At 38.1% G+C, this 21,516-nt stretch overlaps 1 protein-coding gene and 4 long non-coding RNA genes across 7 annotated transcripts; 1 reads left to right on the top strand and 4 right to left on the bottom strand.

The window, feature by feature from the left end:
• Positions 1-4: 4 nt before the first annotated feature.
• LOC111841107 (uncharacterized) lies at positions 5-6,373 on the bottom strand. Its single transcript, XM_023806611.2, has 8 exons — positions 6,236-6,373; positions 5,813-6,046; positions 4,924-5,062; positions 3,954-4,061; positions 3,523-3,681; positions 2,056-2,191; positions 1,363-1,603; positions 5-396 (listed from the first exon to the last, which is right to left on the bottom strand). The coding sequence occupies exons 2-7, from the start codon at positions 6,037-6,039 to the stop codon at positions 1,371-1,373; spliced, it is 1,002 nt and encodes a 333-aa protein (XP_023662379.1). The 5' UTR covers positions 6,040-6,046; positions 6,236-6,373; the 3' UTR covers positions 5-396; positions 1,363-1,370.
• A 250-nt stretch (positions 6,374-6,623) lies between these two features.
• On the top strand, positions 6,624-9,167 carry LOC111841108 (uncharacterized). The gene is made up of 4 exons (XR_002837598.1): positions 6,624-6,687; positions 7,964-8,153; positions 8,346-8,413; positions 8,943-9,167. It is a non-coding gene; the product is annotated as an uncharacterized lncRNA (long non-coding RNA).
• A 1,472-nt stretch (positions 9,168-10,639) lies between these two features.
• On the bottom strand, positions 10,640-12,000 carry LOC140593415 (uncharacterized). Its single transcript, XR_011993720.1, has 2 exons — positions 11,880-12,000; positions 10,640-11,535 (listed from the first exon to the last, which is right to left on the bottom strand). It is a non-coding gene; the product is annotated as an uncharacterized lncRNA (long non-coding RNA).
• Positions 12,001-12,483: 483 nt separating this feature from the next.
• Positions 12,484-14,900, bottom strand: LOC111841105 (uncharacterized). 3 transcript variants are annotated; one of them, XR_011993718.1, is made up of 5 exons: positions 13,583-14,900; positions 13,299-13,487; positions 13,150-13,214; positions 12,965-13,073; positions 12,484-12,847 (listed from the first exon to the last, which is right to left on the bottom strand). It is a non-coding gene; the product is annotated as an uncharacterized lncRNA (long non-coding RNA). The 3 variants fall into 3 exon arrangements; XR_011993719.1 differs by having other exon boundaries at positions 12,965-13,214; positions 13,299-13,343; positions 13,437-13,487; XR_011993717.1 differs by having other exon boundaries at positions 12,965-13,214.
• LOC140593417 (uncharacterized) lies at positions 14,901-16,957 on the bottom strand. Its single transcript, XR_011993724.1, has 3 exons — positions 16,920-16,957; positions 15,775-15,931; positions 14,901-15,426 (listed from the first exon to the last, which is right to left on the bottom strand). It is a non-coding gene; the product is annotated as an uncharacterized lncRNA (long non-coding RNA).
• Between the last annotated feature and the right edge of the window lie 4,559 nt (positions 16,958-21,516).

The following is a 21,516-nucleotide window of genomic DNA, read 5'->3' as shown; positions in this document are numbered from 1 at the left end:
CAGCTTGAAGAAAAAAAATCTTTATTTGGTTATTTAATCAAGAAATCAGTACAAAATTTACATCCAACTTGTAAAGTTTTTTTTCCCAGTTCTTAAAATATCCTACAATTGAAAGGTTCACATATGAATGTGAGTAACAGATTCAAAAATGAATTTGCTATTTTTTATCCTTAAACACAAAACACTGTAAACTAACTGGAATGCAACAAGTGAATTACCTTTTAAAGCCACTGTGTGTGGTTTTCTGCAATTTTGTTCATGTCAACTTTGATACAAAATGAAAATGAATGTCCAGATGTGTAAAGTACCCCAATACTGTCGGAGATCTAGATCCTCCTCCAATTACCTGATGGGTTTCTCAAAGCAAATGTTTGAGTGCAGCAAGAAAAACATTTTCTGAAACAAAACAGACCAAAAGGGCGCCCTTTGGTTACACTGTCAGATCTTTCAACGGAAAAAAATATGAGCACAACAGAAGACACATCAGCATCCAAATGCACCAAAATATGGTATGGGAAAGCTTCCAGTAAAGTAATAAAGAATCAATGAGAAACTATTTCACAGGTGTTAAATGTGAGAACACTGAAGAGAATACAAACACCTAGACTGGTTGGCAGTTCATTGGAAGGTGCAGTACAATATGTTTCCAAATATAAAAACCAGGCCAAATAATTTCATATTCAAATATCTACTACTAATGGGCAGGATTGAAGGTTATCAGACATGTGCCCTATAATTTTCAGATACACAACACCACTGCACCTTCCACATATGCATATTCTAATTGCTCAACTGCGTCTTGTGGGGGGGGGGGGCGCACTATCCCAGGCAGCATAGGACACAAGGCAGGAGTACACTGGATTGGATGGCAGTCCATCACAGGGCACACACATGCTTACACTCAGTGTCACACACTATGGGCAATTTAGAAACTCCAGTTCATCAAATCACAAGTCTTTGGAGAGGCGGATAAACTTGGAGAAGTCAGAGGAAACCTCTCTCTCTCTCTCTTTCTCTCTCACACACACACACACACACACACGGGTTTGTAATTATATCTTAGTGGGGACTCTCCATTCATTTCTATGGGGAAAATTGTAATCACACATGACAACCTTAACCCCCACCCAGCCCTAACCTAAACCATAAGTAACCAAACAAAATACGAGATTTTTGGCATTTTTAATTTTTTGATTGCATTTACAGATCTTTGTAGGGACCTATAATGTCAAATGGTCCCCACAATATAATATAAACCTAATACACACACACATACACACACACACACACACACACACACACACAGAGCAGACAGTCAGGACTGTGATGACAGAAACTAGTCAATTCAGCTGGCTAACTCACCATTGACATCAGAGAGCTGATTGGGACCTGCAAGTTCTGCTGTGTCGGCTTGTGGAGATGACCGTGAGGTTGTCTTTGGGTCTATAGGTGAGAGATGGAGTCTGTTGGTACAAGATATGTCCGAAGGGCTTTTTGCTCTTTTTGGAGGCCATTTTTTTTTTAACATTCTCAGTGGGTGGATTGTGGATTGGCTTCCATGGGATGGGGTTACAGTAGCTAGGGGTGGGGTTGTCATGGTAACCTACAAAGCAGAAAAAAATCTGTAAGCATTTCCACGTAACATAATGCTCAGGTGTTTCCATTTCACATGCATGAGTCTGCATCACAGGCATGTCAATAAGATATAGTATTTGTGTAAGTGCCTACTAAGCATGTTCATTTTTTATTCATCAAGCATGTCAAGGAGAGAACATAAAATATGAAATCTGTCAGATGACAACAAACCAAGAATTACATTTGTAATCATGGTAATGTCATTTTTATGTAATGTCTCTAGAGGATTTAAAAATTTTACTTAATCAGAACAGGAGAAAATCTGTAGGCTCAAACAGGTATTAAAGAGAAGAAAAGTTAAGCAGTAAGTAAAAATGCAAAAACTTGTATTTGTGAAAGAATAAAAAACGTGTTTTACTGTATGGTAAGTATTAGGCATTTGGGCCTGTCGATTCCACTTTAACTGTTCTATAATTGTACCTGTGAACTTTCCATCTGTGTGCTTTGCCAAGGCCGGTCGCGGTCTGTCCTTTATACTTATCAACCATTCCTTGAACTTCTCCTCAGATTTGTGTTTTCGCTCTCTCACTTCTGCCTCTTTCCTGGCTGCTTCCTCCTACGGGGCATGCAGTTTGGATTTGTCTGCATGGCATACACTATCCAATAGTGCCCACAATGAACATAATATAGAAATGATTACATATAAAGATATGATACACTTTAGTGATCCTAGAGAGTTTCTTCTGCATAAAAATGAGCAAACAAAGTGCAAAGACAGTACACATGATGCAGAAGAAATAAAAGTAACACTTTCTATGAATGGCATATCTATAAGAATTTATGAACATGTAATGCATTACAAACACATTATAGCCATGTTTATTATAAATTGTGAATGTTCTATGAAGCTCTCACCTATAATGCACTACAGATGCCTGCATAAAGGTGGAAATTGGAGAACATTTCAAACTGCTTTACACAGCGTGTAGTCAGAGTATGGAATAGTCTTCCTGATAACGTAGTGCAAGCTGAATCCTTGGGTTCCTTTAAATCAGAGCTAGATAAGATTTTAACAACTCTGAGCTATTAGTTAAGTTCTCCCCAAGCGAGCTCGATGGGCCGAATGGCCTCCTCTCGTTTGTATAGTTCTTATGTTCTTATAATGCATTATTATTGTTGATATAATAATCAACGATGTTCTGTACTGCATTATGAAGGTATCAATAGTGCAATATAGATGAGAGCTTTACTGGAACTTCTGAAGTATTATAATCTATGCTATAATGCCTTATGACTGTCAATAGAAGATGCTGCAATGCTTTATTAATTCTTATACTGACCATTATAATACATTATGAAGGTATCTATAATGCATTATAGATGACAGCTTCAAGTGAAGTGTTACTGAAATAAATATGTTATTAGGTGGCATATGTGCAATTTGCACAACAAATGTCTGATGCTATCGGTTTTAAAAATGACATGGCATCCTGACGTGTGTTATACCTGGGGGTGGGGGCTGGCACATCTGAAGGAGATACTGTACTGCCTGATGACAGGCAGAAAGGATCCTCAGAAGTGCTTTTTAAAACACTGAGGTAGAAAGAGCTGCTGGCTAATGATGCTTCCAGAGAGCGCCCCACGGAGGGGGAGGGTAGAACTGGTCATGGAGTTAATGCTCAGGATGCATTCCTGGGATACCAGAACTTCCATCCTGAATTAAATAATGCAACTATTTACACATGTGCCCCTTAAAGCAGTATTTCCCAACCCCCTCAGACACCCCCGCGGTTTTGCTGCCTCCCAGCTCCCTGTGGACCGCATGGAGATCCCCGAGGACCACATTGGGAAACACTGCCTAAAAGTACTTTTTTCAAACCTGAAAGAAGAGTTAAATATTCATTTTCAGATACATTGTTTGCCTGTAATTACTGAGAATAAAATGACCTTTTCTTTCTGCCTTTTCTCAATTTCTTCTTGCTTTTTCTTCAGAAGCCACTCCTTGTACTTTTTTTCTGCCTTTTCTTCAGATTCTCTCTTTCTCTGATCTTGGGCGTAATGTTCTTCTAACTCTTTGATTTTTTCCAGATGTTTTTCCATCCTTTCCTAAGGAAAAAATTAAGTTAAACTTGGCACTGTACAATCAGATACTGTCCAGTAGTTTTCAATGGCAACAGGTAACAATAAAAATGACACACAACAATTACTGTACGATTCTATGCATATTAAATAAAGCCACTGGTTCAAAGCCAGTAACGAGAAGTGACACTGGCCCAGTGTGACATTTTCTCAGGACACACGAAAATGTAGCTGCTTTCAACCTCATGTTTAAATACAGCAGGAGCTCAGGGGTTTTGTTTTTCTCAAGCGGAAATCACCTGTTCCTGTTTCATTTGCAGCCAGTCATGGATCTTCTCCTCTGCTGCCATCCTCTTCCTCTCTTGTTCCCTCTGCTGCTGTGCCTGTGCCTCTTTCAGGACAGTGTCCTGAGGAAAAGATGGCCGCACAACGACAGGGGTTCAGACGGGTAGTAGAACCATTTTGATTACGGTAGTCTTTACCAGAATAACTTCATGATGCCTATCTCAGTATTTCAATCGCCCTACAAGTCCACAACGTTTAATCACTGATTTCAATTAAGTTTATACTTCTGCCTACTCCTTTTTAAGCAAGAAAATCGAAAGGTGTGATATTATGATGGAGAATGTGGAAATGTTTTTATTTGTTTGTTTGAAATAAAATAAATCATGAATTATGATTTATCATTCACTACAAAAATTATGCAAGCTGCACCTCATGTTACTGCCCTGTATTTGACTCTCCCTGCCAGCCCCTGGAGGATGGGCTCCCACTTTGAGTCTGGTCCCTCCCAAGGTTTCTTCCTTCTAGGGAGTATTTCCTTGCCACTGTCGCCTATGGCTTACTCACTGGGGGCTTTGGGTGGGGATGCTGTAAAGCGCTTTGAGACGATATAATGTTGTGATAATGCGCTATACAAAAATAAATTTGTTGTTTGTTGTTGTTACTGCAGTGTTTATCACTTATGCATACTTGCTGTTTTTTTAGAATTTCAATTTTGCTTTATCTAAAAATATAGCAATTGATTAAAACTATGGAAAATCATCAACTAACATATTCCATGCAATTTATTTAATAACTGAATCAAGCAAAATAATTTCCTCAACTGAACGAAAATCCACACTACAGGGTGAAACAGTGGGACCAGAAGAAGCCCGAGTTTGCAGGAATGTGAAACTGGCAAATCATATCATGTGATCATCGATAAGTGGATACAATGTCATACACAAAAGCAGAACCCAGTTTGGCCCTTAACTTATCACCACATACTTCTATAGTTTTCCTTTCTACCCTCAGTCGGTCCTGCCTGGCTTTACAAATGAGCCACTTCTCCCAAGCACTAAGAGCTTGTCCAGAGGATGGGGGATGCTCTGCCGTATCCTTTGTCTTGGTTGTTAGTTGTTTCCCACTGAAAAGAAAAAAACAAAGGGAGGACAAAATGACCGCTTTCCATACGCACATCTGGGGGGTGACAAAGGCCAGCCGCGGCCACGCTAAACTGACACCTGCGTATTCGCATTTTTATGGCATTTTTTTCATGCCAAGAATTACGGAACTTTTCTCTATAGCAGTAAGACACCTGGGGTCCACTGCCTGAATTATAAACAATGTAGAGTTATAGCGTTTAGGTACCTTAAATATTCCCTTATATCTAGATTTATGTGCCCCCCCCCAATATGACCTCTGGTCCCACCAGAGTTTCAGTGGTGGAGCCAGAAAATTTTCACTGGGGTAGCCACCCCAGTGAAAATTTTCTGGCTCCACCATTGCCACTTTCACATGATACACTGGAAAAATTATATTGATGATGCATAAAATATTACAGAAAATATGCATTGTGTATTATAGGAACTATTCATTATACTATGGTCTTACAAACACCGGGAATTATGGAGACTTGACAAAACCGATAAATTAACTTAAAGTATTTTTCCGTTGGTAACTCGAGTTTGAACAATGCAAGTTTAAATTGTGAAACAGAAATTAAATTATTAATTAGTTCAACTGGAATGCACTTTTTTTACGTACCAAAAAGCGTTCGCAATGCAAGTGTAATGTTACTTAAAAGTGACTAAGTACCGTCTCCAAACTGCAGAAAATATCGTCAGTATACTATCCTCCCTCCCAATTCCAGCCTAAAGAGGAAATTAAATTGTACCGTGAGCTGTCATTGTTGCTCTCCTTGTAGCCACTCGAAGGTACAAGCTTCACCAGGTCTTCTGGGTCACTCTCAAAGCTGTCATGGTAGATGGGAGAGAGTAAGGAGTATGTAGATTCTCCTGTGGAATCGTAGTCCATGCTCTTTGATTTGGTTCGATTTTTGTCCCGCTCATAACTTTTGCCAAGAGTTGAACTAGAATCTCCGGACTTGGGATGGGATGACATTGTGGTTCTGGAAATAGAAAAAGGAGGAGAAAGTCATACTGTATATACATCAATATTGCCGACGTCTTTGCTGAGATTAATTCTGAATAACATTCCATATTAACTACGCTCAGAACGTATTTCCCCAAATTGTCTTATATGGAATTGATTAAGATTCACTGAACACGTAACTTATTTAAACTGATCTGTAACTTACCTTCTTTCTTCCCCGTTGCTTACAGTTTGAAATGGCGACCCGAATGGTGATATTTCCCGTCATGCCCCACACTTTGTTGTTAAATATCAGCCAATGGACGAGGAGTAATGAGTTCCTGGCGTCGGTGTAACTATGGCGACGTAGCAAGATGGAAAATCACTGTTGTGTCATAAGACAGCTAAAAAATTGAATACAGTATGCGAGTTAAATGCGTGAGTGACCATGAAGTTTATTTTAGAAAATGATTCGATGTAGATCTTGTTGTCCTGCAGAGTTCCAGACTGCGGTCAAGCTATCCGCGCTTCGCCGAAACACGGTCAAATCATCCGCGCTTAAAATGTGAGGTGCACGCATAGACAAGACATTACGGTATCAGCCGTACCTTACGGTATCAGCCGTACATTACGGTTTAGGAAAATAACAGACTCCAAGCAATCGCCCATAGGAAAAGGGTATGTATAAAGTACAGGATATACTTAAATGCAATTAATGCAATAAATGTCTTACTTTCTCATAATGTATGAACAAGTCATATGGCATCTGAAAGGCAATGTTCAAGGCTATTTCCTAAACAAATATGGTCATAGTTAATATACCACTTAAAAGAATGCACTTTGAAATCCATATAATTTTATGTTATGAACCAGGTTTCTCAGGATTATCCCATAAGGTACAAACATATCTGGTACCCCCTGAAAGGCAAGGGCCTACACTATATCTCCACCAAATTTGGGCAACTTTTACTGTAGAATTTTAAAGAAAATGCATTTTGAAATCTATGGTTTTACAGTATATGCATTTATATATAAGTGCCAAGTTTGGCAGGTCGTTTCTCAGGATTATCCCATATCTGGTACCATCTGAAAGGCAAGGGCCTACACTATATCTCCACCAAATTTGGGCAACTTTTACTGTACCATTTTAAAGAAAATCCACTTTGAAATCCATGGGTTTACAGTATATGCGTTGGCATATATGAGCCAGGTTCGACAACTCATTTCTCAGGATTATCCCAAAAGGTACAAACATATCTGGTACCCCCTGAAAGGCAAGGCCCTACTGTAATTTTACAATTAAACATAAAATATGTCATACAAAATTTTTTTTTAGTTCATTTAGATAAATTTGTAATTATTGCAATGGCTATTCATATTCGTGCTAGTTTTTTAATTCCTATTTCTATTTTTCATTTTATTTTAAATGAAACTAAAAAAAGTTTTCAAGTTGCTCTATGAGATGTACAAGGTAAATAGCGCTTTCTACTGTAGCTTGAATAGCGACTTTCTGGACTAAACCATTTAAACATTATATACAGTAGGTCTGAACATGTGTGTGAACAGATCAGAGTAAATCATTAAAATATGTTATATATTTTGATAACAAACAAAAAATGCTTTAAAATTCATATTAACTCAGAAGAAACTTAAATGTTTACGAGGTGTATTATTGATTATTGTTAAAATAACACTTTGTATACAGTCTGCCCCTCCCTCACAGGAATGCATATTGACTGTCCAAGGTGTTACGCTTAAATAAAGTAATAAAAAAAAAGTAATAGCGTTGACAACTTTGCTCAAGTTTAAAACATTTGGCAAGGTAAGATGGTACTGTTCCGTTGCTGTTGCTAATAAGGCCCATGTTGTGTTGTGCAATTTGTGTTAAATTTTATTCTATTTTCCAGAGGAAAAAATTATGTAACTGTTAAAAATGACGTTTCTTTAATTACAGGAGAGGAAAATAAGAATTACTTCTGAAACCGTCAAAAAAACAATTACTTCAGCAGTCCAGTCCAGCAGGCACTGAACAGGGTACGTTTACGAAAGATGGCTTCTGGTCAAAACTGTGCGAGAAGCTGGAGGTTCCAAACACTGTGGCTAACCAAAAAAGGTTGAAGAATGCACACCTACAGTTATTAAAGGTAAAAAAAATATATATTATTGTTTCATCAATAGTTTATAACTACAGTTCTGCTTGAGTTTTAAGTGACAAAAATGATTTCAACTCTGAATCCAGAGCTTACATATTTTAAAAAATGATATGTTTGTAAATTGATAATCAAAATGACATTCTGCATTAAAGCACTAATAGAAAAAACACTATTTAAATGCAGAATGGAGAATCTGGACTCAGAGAGGAACAAGTTGCAGGGGCCAGTTCTAGTGACCATGTTCTGAAAAAGTAAGTGATGCATGTATTTATTGTATTGGGATAGCATTATAGACTCATCCAATTGAACATATCTGTACACATACTCCTTATTACAGGCAAACACCCATATCATCTCAAGCACAATCATTGTTTTGAAATAAATAATTAAATTGGCATAACAATTCCAAAAATCCCTTTCTTTTAATCCCTCTGCATGGAAGTTTTAGTGTAACAAGTTGTATATAGTCATTGCATACAGTATACAATTATAATGTTTTATACAATAAATATGATTGCATTACATTATATGACATTATACATTATGTCTTTATAAAGATAATTTTAGCAAAGTAGTTCACTCAAAGGTGGAGCTTCAAACATAGTCATTGTGTTCAAATGAGCACTTTTCCTTTATTTTTAAAAGGATATAAAATACAGCAAAATTCTTATTATATTTATACTTATTATTCAAGTTTAAATGAGAATACTGGTATTTTAATTTGCTTTCAAGACAGAAATGTGTCATATTCAATTATCTCTTACTAATCTGCCTATACAGGTAAAAATAGAGGAGCCTGTGCAAGAAGTGTTGGTGTCAGATATCAATTTCCGAGAGATTTGCCCAGAGGTAGTGAGTCACATATTCATAAATTTCTCATAATGTCACAAATCGTACAGCTTGCTTTGCTGGACGGATTGATATATCATTTGTATCTGTTGTCCAAAAAAAAACTTTATTATTATGGGCCTATTCATGTCAATGAAAGGCCCATATTACTCTTCACCTAGTAAACTACATTTTTCCAACTTGCGCTGAGCCCGTGAAAGGCACGGAGCTCAATTTGGTGCCAAATCGTAGGGCTTGCTTAGTTGGACGGATTGACATATCGTTTGTCTCCGTACCCCTTACGGATTGCGTGCAATTGCTTCTCAAAGTCGAAAAAAAACTTTATTATTATGGGCCTATTCATGTCAATGAAAGGCCCATATTACTCTTCACCTAGTAAACTACTTTTTCCAAATTTGCGCTCAGCCTGTGAAATGGAGGGAGCTCATTTTGGTGCCACGTCGAAGAGACCAATTGGTATATCGTTTGTCTCGGTGCACCTTACGCATTGCATGCAATCCCTTCTCAAATTCGAAAAAAAAACTTTATTATTATTATGGGCCTGTTCATGTCAATGAAAGGCCCATATTACTCTTCACTATGGTGGCCCCTAGAGACAAAACACAAACAAAAGAAAAAGCAGAAACAAAATGAAAATGCGCTTCAAATTAAAAAAACGCATACAAAAGAAAAAGCAGAAACAAAATGTAAATGCGCTGCAAATTAAAAAACGCAAACAAAAGAAAAAGCAGAAATAAAATGAAAATGCGCTGCAAATTAAAAAACGCAAACAAAAGAAAAAGCAGAAACAAAATTAAAATGCGCTGCAAATTAAAAAAACGCATACAAAAGAAAAAGCAGAAACAAAATGAAAATGCGCTGCAAGTAGACGATCCCAAACCGGAAGTGCTCCACGACGCTAGGGGGTGCGGTGAGCTCAGGTTGCAAAAGCAACAGGCTACAGCATAGTCGTTGCGAACAACCTCGAGTTGGACACTGTTGTGCATGTTTTCCTTGTGACCCATAAGCTCAAAAAAGGTAAGGTTGGAAAAGAACAACACTCTAAGGGGAAGGTAATTAACCAAAATATTTTTGTTTGGTTGATTTTGTAAGGCGTGTTTGTGAATATTACACATAACATCAAAGTATTAATTAGCCAGATCTGAGTAAGCCCTATTGGTTAGCATTCGTAAGTAGCCCCGCTCGGGATTAACCAACTTTAATTTAAATGCTTGGTTAATGGCGGAGGGTGCAAATGCGACTCTTACGACTTTCAGGTGAGCTAGAGAGAAGTGTTTTAAAACGACAAATGTTAAGGGGTGAGGGTAAAATGCGGACCGTTTACAAACAACGGATTCCGTGTTTATAAACAGACGTGTGGCAAATGACGCACGCCGCGTGGACAGATCACGTGGCATAGAAAGAAACCCATACGACGTTACCTAATCACGGGAGAAGGGTCCAGCGAGAAGGGTCTGGCTGCAGACACCATAGATATCTATAGAATGACTAGATGTCTCGTCTGCGTTGCTGGCCAACGGAGTCGAACGTCCGCATATGGCGGCCATCTTACCACAGGCTGCTCGCTCACCCAAAATATGGTGTTGATAGTAAAACATGTAATTTTTAAATAGCCATAACGTGCTCAATTTTTAACCGATTTTCAAACGGTTTGATTTTATAAACGTCAAATATGTAGTTATGACACTGAATACTTTTGAATAATTATCTTATGTTCTAAAAAATAGAATAATGTTCTAGAATAGGTAGACTAAGCCTACAAGATTTCCCTTAACAAATATACATCAAGAAACGCTGCATGTTAAAATCCCCACCCTGTACAGTGATGACTATAACACAGCACAAAGAACTAAAGTCCATATTTCCAAATTGTTAATAAAAATATTTTTACACATAAAATGGTAGTAAACAGTTTGTTTAGACATTATAAAGGCACTTTTCAAAGATTTTTGAAGATTTATTAAAATCAATGTTTAGACAGAGGTGTTAGAGACATTTGATGGATTTTTTTTTTTTTTTTACATTTTCATTAAAAATTTAGCGAAGTAACAAAGGTGTCCCAGTGGTGCTGGTTCTCGTCCTCATCCAGCTGGGCCTGATAAGAGTGGGTTAGCATTACTATAACTCATGATCAGTGGCGGCTGGTGAATGTGTCATTTTCACATACAAACGGAGCATTCTGGTGCATTCGGACAAAATAATAGATAAAAGTTAACATTCTCTCCCTGTGTCTGTATGTGTGTTTGTGAGAAAGTGAGAGAGAGAGACAGAGAGAGGGAATGTGATTTTAAAATGGGTGTACGTTAAACAAAATATTCTAAACCTTGTGTCAACAACAATCTAGCAATACTATTATGTAATATGTACATACTTCCACTAAGTAACTAACGATTATCCTAAAAATAATTCATAATATTGTAACATCCTACAGGTGAAAGGTGATCCCTCGGGTTCTCGTTTCGAGACAACGGCGGTTACAGCAGACATAGGCGGCACAAAAGTCTGGCATCTTGTCAGCAATTTCCTGTAGAAATCATAATGTAAGACGTTTTAACAAACCAACCAGACAGTAAATCATGTGTAAATTCAGTTAAATCATGTTTATAATGTGTGTATTATATTGAAAAGAAAGCGTAATTCTGCCTCGCCCCAAATTACTGGATCGCTAGTAGCCTAGCTAGGCGTCATACACAACTAAACTGCACGATTAAGTCAGTTTTTTTTTCGAGGAGAAAAGCTGCGATTTCAACATGTTCAAGCATCCAGAACTATAACCACGTTAATAATGTTTGTAAGAAAACACACAGTTTGTAAATCCATCAAGATTTCAGCGAGATAAGAGTATTAACGTTTGTGCAGGTCACTTACCTTACCTCTGTTTACCTGACGTTCGAATGATCCCGCCAGAAAGCCAGCCTGTGGTAAGATGGCCGACCTGTGCGGACGCTCTAGACCTCGTCATAATACATCTAGTCATTCTATATATATATCTATGGCAGACACTGTGGAGCTCCACAGTAGGCGGAAACACGTGGAGCTCCACAGTAAGCGGAAACACGTGACTTCAAATTTGAACACAGTTACGTCGCACGAGAAATGTTTTTGTGTTGTATCCCGTATTGCAATATATTGGAATAAAAGGTTTAAAAAATATAGGATGTACTTAAAATAGACAAATTAATAACAATTGACTTTGACAGCGAAAACTAAATTGCGTTTTTGTTACTGTTGATGATGCTGAGAAATAAACATGGTTCTAATTAAGTGTTTTTAATTCGTAAAATGTATAAAAATATTATTGATTACAAGCTAATACATTACTGTTAATAGCAACTAAGCTTTTTAATGTTACAAGTATAAACAATGCTGTTACATTTGCACTGTAATCTTTTATTTTAAATTCTAGTAGTATAATTTCCCCATGGGGATCAATAAAGTTCAACTATAAGTATGAACATGGAAACAAGTGAACAAAATTTTGAAATAAGTTTAATTGTAATTTTTTATTTACATTGAAAAAAACAACACATTAAAAAAAACAAACAGCCAGTGCCTTCCTCCGTCCATTATTTTTCAAACATAGCATTGACCTTTAGCCCCTGCTCGTCAACACATGCCTGTAGAAAGAGCTCCATGTCCTCCGCACACTGAAAAACAAAGATGAAGAAGTCCCTTGCTTCAGTGTCTTCTTCCTCCAGCATCTCTCTTAAGACCCTCTGCTGGTCCTCTTTATTTAAGGACAGATATTTTGGCATGGTTACGTGTTCATGGAAAAGCGCCTTATTTTGGACAACCCACTGCACAGCAGTATGCAGATCTTGAACAACTGCTGGCTCCTGTGTCAAGCAAATGGGGATAAAAACTTAGATATTCTCTGAAGCAGAACAGTTATTTTAACAGTGAGTCAAGTCACTAACCATTTAATTACACTAATGTTTAAAGTGAATACTGACCTGACTGACTTCCGGTAACTTGCGCTTTTTCAGTCTGAAAATGAGCACATGTTGTCCTTGAAGCACAACTTTGGTGTCCTCTCTCCAGTGTGCAAAACGCTTGCCATAGCTTAACAGAAAATTTTGATATTGTTAATGTGTCTAAACCTTGAGACAATATAGCACAGAAGCCAAAATATAAATACCTCCTAAGATCAAAGTTCTCCATCAACAGCAAGCACCACCATTTCCGCAAGTAGGGCATGTCTGACTGTAAAATATCAATATGAAACATGTTTAATAACTTTCAAAAGATTCAAGACTCCAATGCTCTCAAATGAAATAGGATACTTACTATAGTATAATCAAATGGTGCATCCAGTGCCACGTAGAGAGCAGACTGTTTGGGACAAAAAATAAAAATTACATTGTTTTGGAGCTTAATTTAACTTTTGTATGAATCTCAAGGAAAACTGAATAACAGAAAAATAACCATTTTCATGAAGATCCCACAGTCAATTCCAAAGTCTTGGCTCGAAAAACCCTTTTACAGAGAAAATAAAGGTTCATTAATAAAATCCCTTAAAAGACGACTAGCGTAATTCATGTAATTCACCATACACTCACACCATTACATACCTTCAAGTCAAAGCTATTTTTTTCTGACCACTGCCCTGGAATGATCTTCACTGCAAGATTCCTTTTTCCAAGACAATTACATTCACAAGTTAACAGACATCATCATGATGGGTGTGAAATGCTATTTGCTAATAGCACCAACTTTAAGTACAAGCCTTAGGAACACAGCCTTAGGAACACGGCCTGGACACAACAAAATGTAAAAGTACAGTCACATGCTCCCAGTTGGTTAAAGTGTGTCATACATAGCAATTTCAGTTTTATTTTCAGGTTGGCATAATTTATAAACTGATTTTTAATGGTGCTTTATGTTAAACACTAGATTTTGAAAACCCTATTAATGTGTGAAACTCTCATCTAAAGACAGCATCGTTGATCTGTACACCATGTGGCACTGAGGACACAATCTATGGTATGTTGAAACATCTGTTAAAGGCAAACCACATTAATTTCAAAACATTAGTATAGGAGCAATTATAAGTCATAATTCCACACTGAGATTTAATCTGATTCATTACAACTTACTCTCAATCATTCCCATCATGCTGACAATCCTTGCTTTATTAGTAATTAGAACAGCCTCGTCAAGTTTAGGGTAGTCTGGGCACACCTGGCACAGAGTTTCAAAAGGAATGAGCTGTCTCTGATGTTCCATTTTCTGTGACATGACATCTTCTGGAAGAGATTGAAGAATTTTTTTCTCTTTAAATATATAGCGGATACTTTCCGCAGCAGCATTGTCTTCACAGGAAGAACCCTCCTGAGTCATCAGTGATGGGGGGCCTGATGATAGTGGCACATTTGACTGGAAGAGGTCTCTCTCTGTCTGAAAGAGATGCCATTTAGCAATGCTTTTATGAGGGCATGATATTCGTGGCTTTGCACAAGCACAATGCCAGGTATTCCTCTGAGCATTCTAAGTCAGAAATATTCTGCCAAGACAGCAGAAACTGTATTTCAGGCTCAAGTACAGAGAAACATATCTGTGAGGAGGATCCACCAAAATCTACCCTCACACAAAGTGGAACATGTGTCATCTGGGCAGCTTTCTGTCTCCTTAAGCATGCCGCAGCCTTGTCCTCTCCGAAGAATTTTAGGACCACCATTTCCATCAAAACAGCTTCTTGAAGAAATACCTCTTTCACAGTTTCTCTACAGTAATCTAGTGAGCGAATGTGCTCACATAAACTGTAGCCTAGTCCGCTCCGCTGAGCCAGCAACTGATATTGCTGACATTCCTCCAGCTCACATCTGACACTGTGAGATCTCCCCCATGTTTTCCTCTGAACGTGAACTGGCACTGAAAACCCATGGCCAGTTCTCTTCTCTTCACAGCAAATAAGCCAGTAGTCTCATCTACACAAACACACTGCAGATGACAGGCCAGGTAAACATCCAGTGATCTGTTTGAATGCCTCCTCATCATGTGAGCCTTTAAGTTTTTTTTAAGAAGACTAAGACCACAGTGAGGGCATTTCATTCTTATTGACTTCCCATAAGCCACAGTTTCATTAAGCACAGAGGGTAGAGCATATGAATGTTCTACCAAAGGTTCAGAAGACTCTTTAGACACTGGACAGAGGGAGGGTGACGGGGCTCCTCGGAGAGTGCAGCGGGAGGGAGACGGGGCTCCTCGGAGAGTGCAGCGGGAGGGAGACGGGGCTCCTCGGAGAGTGCAGCGGGGAGCTGTCCTGACAGTGGTGGCTGACTTGGTATTGAAGAATGCTGACATGATAATAAATGCCTTGCCATATCCCTACGCCGTATGATTGTCCTGTTACAGACAGGGCAGTGAAAGTGTCCTGTCCTCCTACATGGCAGCCTGCACCGGCATATAATTTTGTCTGTAAGAGAGAAAAAAAAACATGTAATTTAAACGTAGTTATATAGAATGCAATCAATTTATCTAACAGAGTGTACATGTTAACAAAAGCATAAATAAAATAATGACCATCCAATCCTCTATAGTAAAAGCAAAAGGGTATGGATCACATGTGCCATCAAGCAATGTGGTGAAGAGGAAAGAAAAATATATTTAATAAAAACAAGCTTTTTCTTGCTGATAAATGCACTGAACTGTACAATGTGATAGCAACTTTTAAGTCAACAAAGACACTACAGAAGTGCTGAAAACAAGTGCATATAACTATATTTATAACTATAAATATAAACTATATTTAATACCAACATACCTTTGAAAGGCAAAGCATTTTTAATGTGTCCATTTATATGTTCCTCAATCTTTGCCCTGACAGTAGGGCACAGAGGGCAGTGAAAGAGTCTCCTGCAACATGTTGTGCATTCCTGCAATGCTGGCTTTGAGGCAGAATCACAGATTGATATGTGCATCTAAAACAGAGAGAAAAGAAGATAAACACCATATACACATTTGAACTATTTTGATGCTACTTTATGCTACTGTATGTTCTTCAAAGTGCTGAGACCCTTATTCTACTGACCACATTGAGGGAGCAGAGAAAATGTACTAGACAACAGATTAAGTTGAAATTATGAGATCAAATACATTTTGGATGTAAAAAAAAAAGAAACCAGTTCAAGTTTTAGCAGAAATAACACATTACACTTAGGATGTAATAGTGATTTCTCAATGTTACACTGGTAACAATTACTGTTTAAAACCACTGTGCTTCGTGATAACGAATTTAGCAGAATAACATGAAAGAACCAAATGAAGATTTGGGGAGAAAGATCTATACAAAAAGATACTTTACAAGACTTTTAATTGTGACATACGTATGTATTGACATACAACACATACAATTTAACAAAGGCCAACTAAAAACTGGGCAATAAAAAAGCATTAGAGAAAAGAATAAAGAATAGAAGTATTTATAAATATATAAATCTCTTTCTGAAGCACTTTACAACGTCGATGCAGGTGGAATGAGAGACATGAATAAAGCGCAATATGCAGTAAATGGAACAATGTACATTGATGTTACAGACCATGAAAAGTAGTGAAGTGAATTTGTTCAATAGGAAACAAAAAACAAATACATTTGAAACTGACCACTATATTCCAACAATAACTCATTCTAATGCAAAATGTGGTTTAGAGATATTTTTGGTCATGTCGCTCACAGAAGCCCTTAATCCAGCTCTCTTACTTAAACCAGGGCCAGGAAACAAACATCGGTGTGTTTCTCTGCCATGGAGCACGATAAAAAAAAACAAGTTTAAAAATGACCTTCGTTTGAAATATTCCATGTTGTTACGCATACAAAGTGCCAACATGATCAGTTTAAGCAGACTAGTTGATTACTAGAATTACTAAATTACTAACAGCACATTTGTATATGAATGACTCTGTACCAACCTTTACGATCCACTTGCGCGGTTTCCACTGAATCTATGCAGATCACGTGTTTCCGCCTACTGTGGAGGAGGTGACGTGTTTCCGCTTAGTGTGGAGCTCCACACCTACAGTGTCTGCAGCCAGGCGCTCTTGGGTCCAGCTGCGGACGCCTGTAGAGTGGAGCTCCACCGGAAATACGTAATCTCCACAGGAAACACGTGATTTTAAGGGGCGTAAAGTGATCTCATCTTTACGGACGTAAAGTGGAGCTCCACAGGAAATACGTGACCAAACTGTGTTACAGCGGAATTTCAGTTGTAAAACTCTCAAAAGGTATGTTTTTGTTCATTTATACGCTAGAGAAATATATATATAGATATATCTGGTCTGATTTAGTTTGTGGAATATATATATTGGTCATAAGATGAGCAGTTATAAACATACCATACATACGCAATTGCTATTATGTTACTTTCCATACACATTACTAATATATATATTGGTCTTGCCTTAACTGTTATAAACATATACTATATACGATTTCTGGAACAGCGCAAATGCGTACGTATTTTATGCGCATTTGCGCTGATATGACAAGAAATTATTGTGCATTTTAACTTGTATATGCTAATTCGTACTTCATTTGCGGTATATAGGTTGAAATGCATGGTATTTTCTTGTCATATCAGCGCAAATGCACATAAAATACGTACACATTTACACTGTCACAGCAATCGATTGCCACACGTATCGCTTTTAAAGGTGAATGCGTACTTGTGTACCAGTTATATGCAGCCCTGTATGTGTGTGTGTGTGTGTGTGTGTGTGTGTGTGTATATATATACACACACACACACACACACACACTAGTTGTATAAATGATGATCAACATGTAACAATTATATTCAATCAACTGCTAAATTTATTTAGACAGCAACAACAAACAGAATGAAAAAAAAAATATCAATCAACGCACTCATGTGCCAGTAATTTAATCTTTCTCATAACAGACAGCATTAACCCGGAGGCCCCGCTGGTCAACACAGGCCTGTAAAAATAATTCCATGTCCTCTCGGATCTGAAAACCAAAGAGGAATGGCTCCTTGGATTCTATCTTGTCTCCATCCAGCACATCCCTTAGGGCCTCCTGGCGGTGCTCTTCCGTCATGGTTACATATTTGGGAAAGGTTATTTGCCCACTGAATAGAGCCTCATTCCCCTCAATCCACTCCATAGCAACGTGTAGATCAGAGATGATTGCTGGCTTCTGTCAGAAGCATAGGAAGAAACGTTATTCTATGTATATTATTATAACACTTTTCAGAAATAAAACAATTTACTGTTAAAAGTAAGGTTTAATGTGTACACTGACCAGACTGAGTTCCACAGACTTGCGCTTTCTTAGTCTGAATACAGGTGCATGTTCACCTTTCAGCACAGTCTCTGATTCCTTTGTCCAGTGTGCAAAACCTTCCCATAACTTATAATGGAGAAATACTGATATTGTTAATGTGTCTTAAATTTGTTTGAAACATGAAATCAAACAGATACACACACACACACACACACACACACACACACACACACACACACACAGACCTTCGGAGATCGAAGTTTTCCATTAGCAGCAGGCACCACCACTTCCGCAATGTCGGCATGTCTAACTATTAAAAATAAATTTTGTGTATTTAGTGACATTTAGTGACTTCTTTGCACACATACTTTATTGCTCTCTAAAAAAAACAGCTACTTACTATGGTGTAATCAAAGGGAGCATCCAGCACCACATATAAAGCAGACTGTTAATAAAAAATAAATGTCAATGTTCATTACTTATCTTCAAAAGCATCTTGACAGTCCAAAAATATCTGAATGACGAATCTTACCATCAACATGAACATGCCACAGTCAACCCCGAAGTCTTGGCTTGGAATGGGATAAAACACTCTTTAATCACATTTCATCAATATAACTATATAAGTAAATCATGATATAAGCACACACATGATCACATACCTCCAACTCAAAGCCATAAATTTCAGACCACTCCCCTGGACTGATGTTCTCTGCAAGCTTCCTATTATTTTAAGATATAACATACAGAAATTATTTGCTCGATATTAATATAGACAATATTTGGTTTTTGACAAAAGACACTTTACAGGAAGCATAATGAAGAATACATGCACAAGAAAAAACATTAGCAATAATAAGGAATTAATTTTTAGCCTATAGGGGAGAAGACACTTGAATTCTGAATAAGAAACCATACCAGAGTCACTTGACATTGAAGATGCTTATTTTAGTGTCATCTCTTTGTTTTCCAATTTGGGAGCTGCGGTACAAAATAACAGATAGATAAAATAAATCGTAATAAATCAATAAATAAAAATGTTTCTTTCACCAAAAAAGTGTATTCTTACGTATTTTTGTAGATTTCATATCGAAACACTATCGAACTGTATCTTTGTGTTGTCTGGTTTCATTTTCTCATATAATTAGTAAGGCTACTGTACACCTTGCAAACACTCATGTGAAATATCGACACTATTATAGAAACATCACATTGGTTGGCACTGTACAAGTCATTATATCATAATTAATACAAGAAAGAAAAAGAAAATTGCAAAGCATCTGTTACATTTAAACATAGAAGTAGCATGTAGAAATAAGTCCCCCAGGCTTGGCATGTAGTAGTGGAAAAGGCTAAATTTTACGAAAACATTTAAAAGTGTTTGGGGCAGGATTTGTAATTATCCATTGTGCCCTATACACTGTAACAATAGGGAAGCTGCCCTACATAATCTAAAATTAAAAGTCCATGGAAGTGGCATGTAGAAATGAGGCCCCAGAACATGTGATTTATTGCTAGAAAGGGAAGAATTTGTGCTTCATGAAAATGCATCAATGTGTCTGGGTCAAGATATCTTAAAATACCCAATTATACACTATAACTAATGACAACAATCAGGAACAGCCGTAAAACACTAGGAATCCACATGAGGTTAACGAGGGGGGCGTGACACCAGCACATTTGATATATTGCCAGGAAGGTCGGAATTTGTACTTGAAAACACAAGATACTGTAGAAGATTGAAGAATCGAAAGGGTTATTCATCACGTACACAGTTGTACACATACAACATGTAGTGGAATGTAACCCTGGTCACTCCGAGCAGCACTGTGCTGATAAGAGAGCAACAAAATATAGGAAAAATAAGAAAGAAAAAAATAAATATATATATATATATATATATATGAAAGATTATGAGCTGTACATAATCTATACAAAAGGGATAAGTAAGAGGTATTTTGCTTCAATATATTCAATATACTATAATTTGCTAACACTGAACAGATACCAGACTCTTTAAGATGCTGGGTATGAGATGTGACTGTTGATATTTACTATGTAAAAGTGAATGGGGACCGGATCCAGCTTATGATCCGGAGGGAGAACGAGGATTTGAGAGAGAGATGAAGAAGTACGGGAGGAAAAAAATGCAGGGGAAAACATGTAGAGAGGTGGTTGAAGGAAGAACAGGAAAGGATTATGGCAAATTGTGTGCTGAATGGAATGTAAAGACAAATGGAGAGTGGCCACGGGATGGTAGCTTTAATCCTGCCAAGCTGAGAACAGTGCGTATGAAGGTGAAGGAAAAGGGAGGCTGCTGTGGTTGTTGTAAAAGCACAGAGAAACCGACTGAATATTTGGATATGTGGGAAAGAGTGGCCCAGGATATTGTGGGAGAAAAAGATTGGAAAGAAAGGCTGAAAATGTAAGGATTACTGGGAAAAGTGAGCGAGGAAAAGGCAAAGGCACACCAGGAAACCACAAGTTTAGCTATGTTAAGGAAAGAGAAAGAAGTAACTGAAACAGAGAGTAAAAAGCATGAGAAAAAGGAAGAGTTGCTTCTGTACCCAGCTCTCCCCACAGCTCCTGTGTACCCAGCTCTCCCCACAGCTCCTGTGTACCCAGCTCTCCCCACAGCCCCGCCGGCCCAGCATGAACAGCAACAGCCTTCGATGCTCCAGCCCCCGCTCCCTCCCATCACAGATCCTCCTGCATACAAGCCGAGGGAGGAGGAGGGCGCAGGGGGGGGGAGAAGCAGGCCCGCAAACAGGAAAGCAGTGGATACAGATAAGAGATGGCTCCCTGAAAGAAAGAAAGAAAGAAAGAAGAAGCGGACAAAGTGGGACACAAGTGAAGAATCCAGCAACCCTGAGGAAAAGGACAGTGATGACGAAACAGGGCTAAGGAGAAATCAGACACTGGCAAGAAAAGACAAAGCGGACAAGAAAGGTCAATACCCTCATCCAGATGCTGAAGCCGAGGACTGGAGGGATGGTGCTAGTCCAACGGAACCGGGACTTAGCTCGTCCATTACATCTGCTAAAAAAGGCACGCAGACAAATTAATATTTGTGATGCTATCAAAGAAGCTCTTGTGGCTTTGGGCACTGAACATTCCATTTTGAAGGGACAGGGTTATACAGCACCTGATGGATTGTGGGGGAAAATTGTGACTGAATGTGGTGAGGTCAACACCCTCAGAAGACGCAGACATTATTATGACTGCTGGAGAAGAAGACCCACTGAAACAGAAGATCCAGATGAT

This window comes from Paramormyrops kingsleyae, chromosome 11, assembly GCF_048594095.1.
Source record: "Paramormyrops kingsleyae isolate MSU_618 chromosome 11, PKINGS_0.4, whole genome shotgun sequence".
Classification (NCBI taxonomy): domain Eukaryota; kingdom Metazoa; phylum Chordata; class Actinopteri; order Osteoglossiformes; family Mormyridae; genus Paramormyrops; species Paramormyrops kingsleyae.
The sequence above is the reverse complement of the archived record's forward strand: the minus strand, read 5'-3'. Positions and strand labels throughout refer to the sequence as shown.

Coding starts and splice junctions, on each gene's coding strand:
- LOC111841107 (XM_023806611.2), bottom strand. CDS start 6,039: ATGTCATCCCATCCCAAGTCCGGAGATTCTAGTTCAACTCTTGGCAAA. Junction 5,063..5,812: donor AGCAACAATGACAGCTCACG/GTACAATTTAAT, acceptor TTTTCTTTTCAG/TGGGAAACAACTAACAACCA. Junction 1,604..2,055: donor CACAGATGGAAAGTTCACAG/GTACAATTATAG, acceptor TCTGCTTTGTAG/GTTACCATGACAACCCCACC.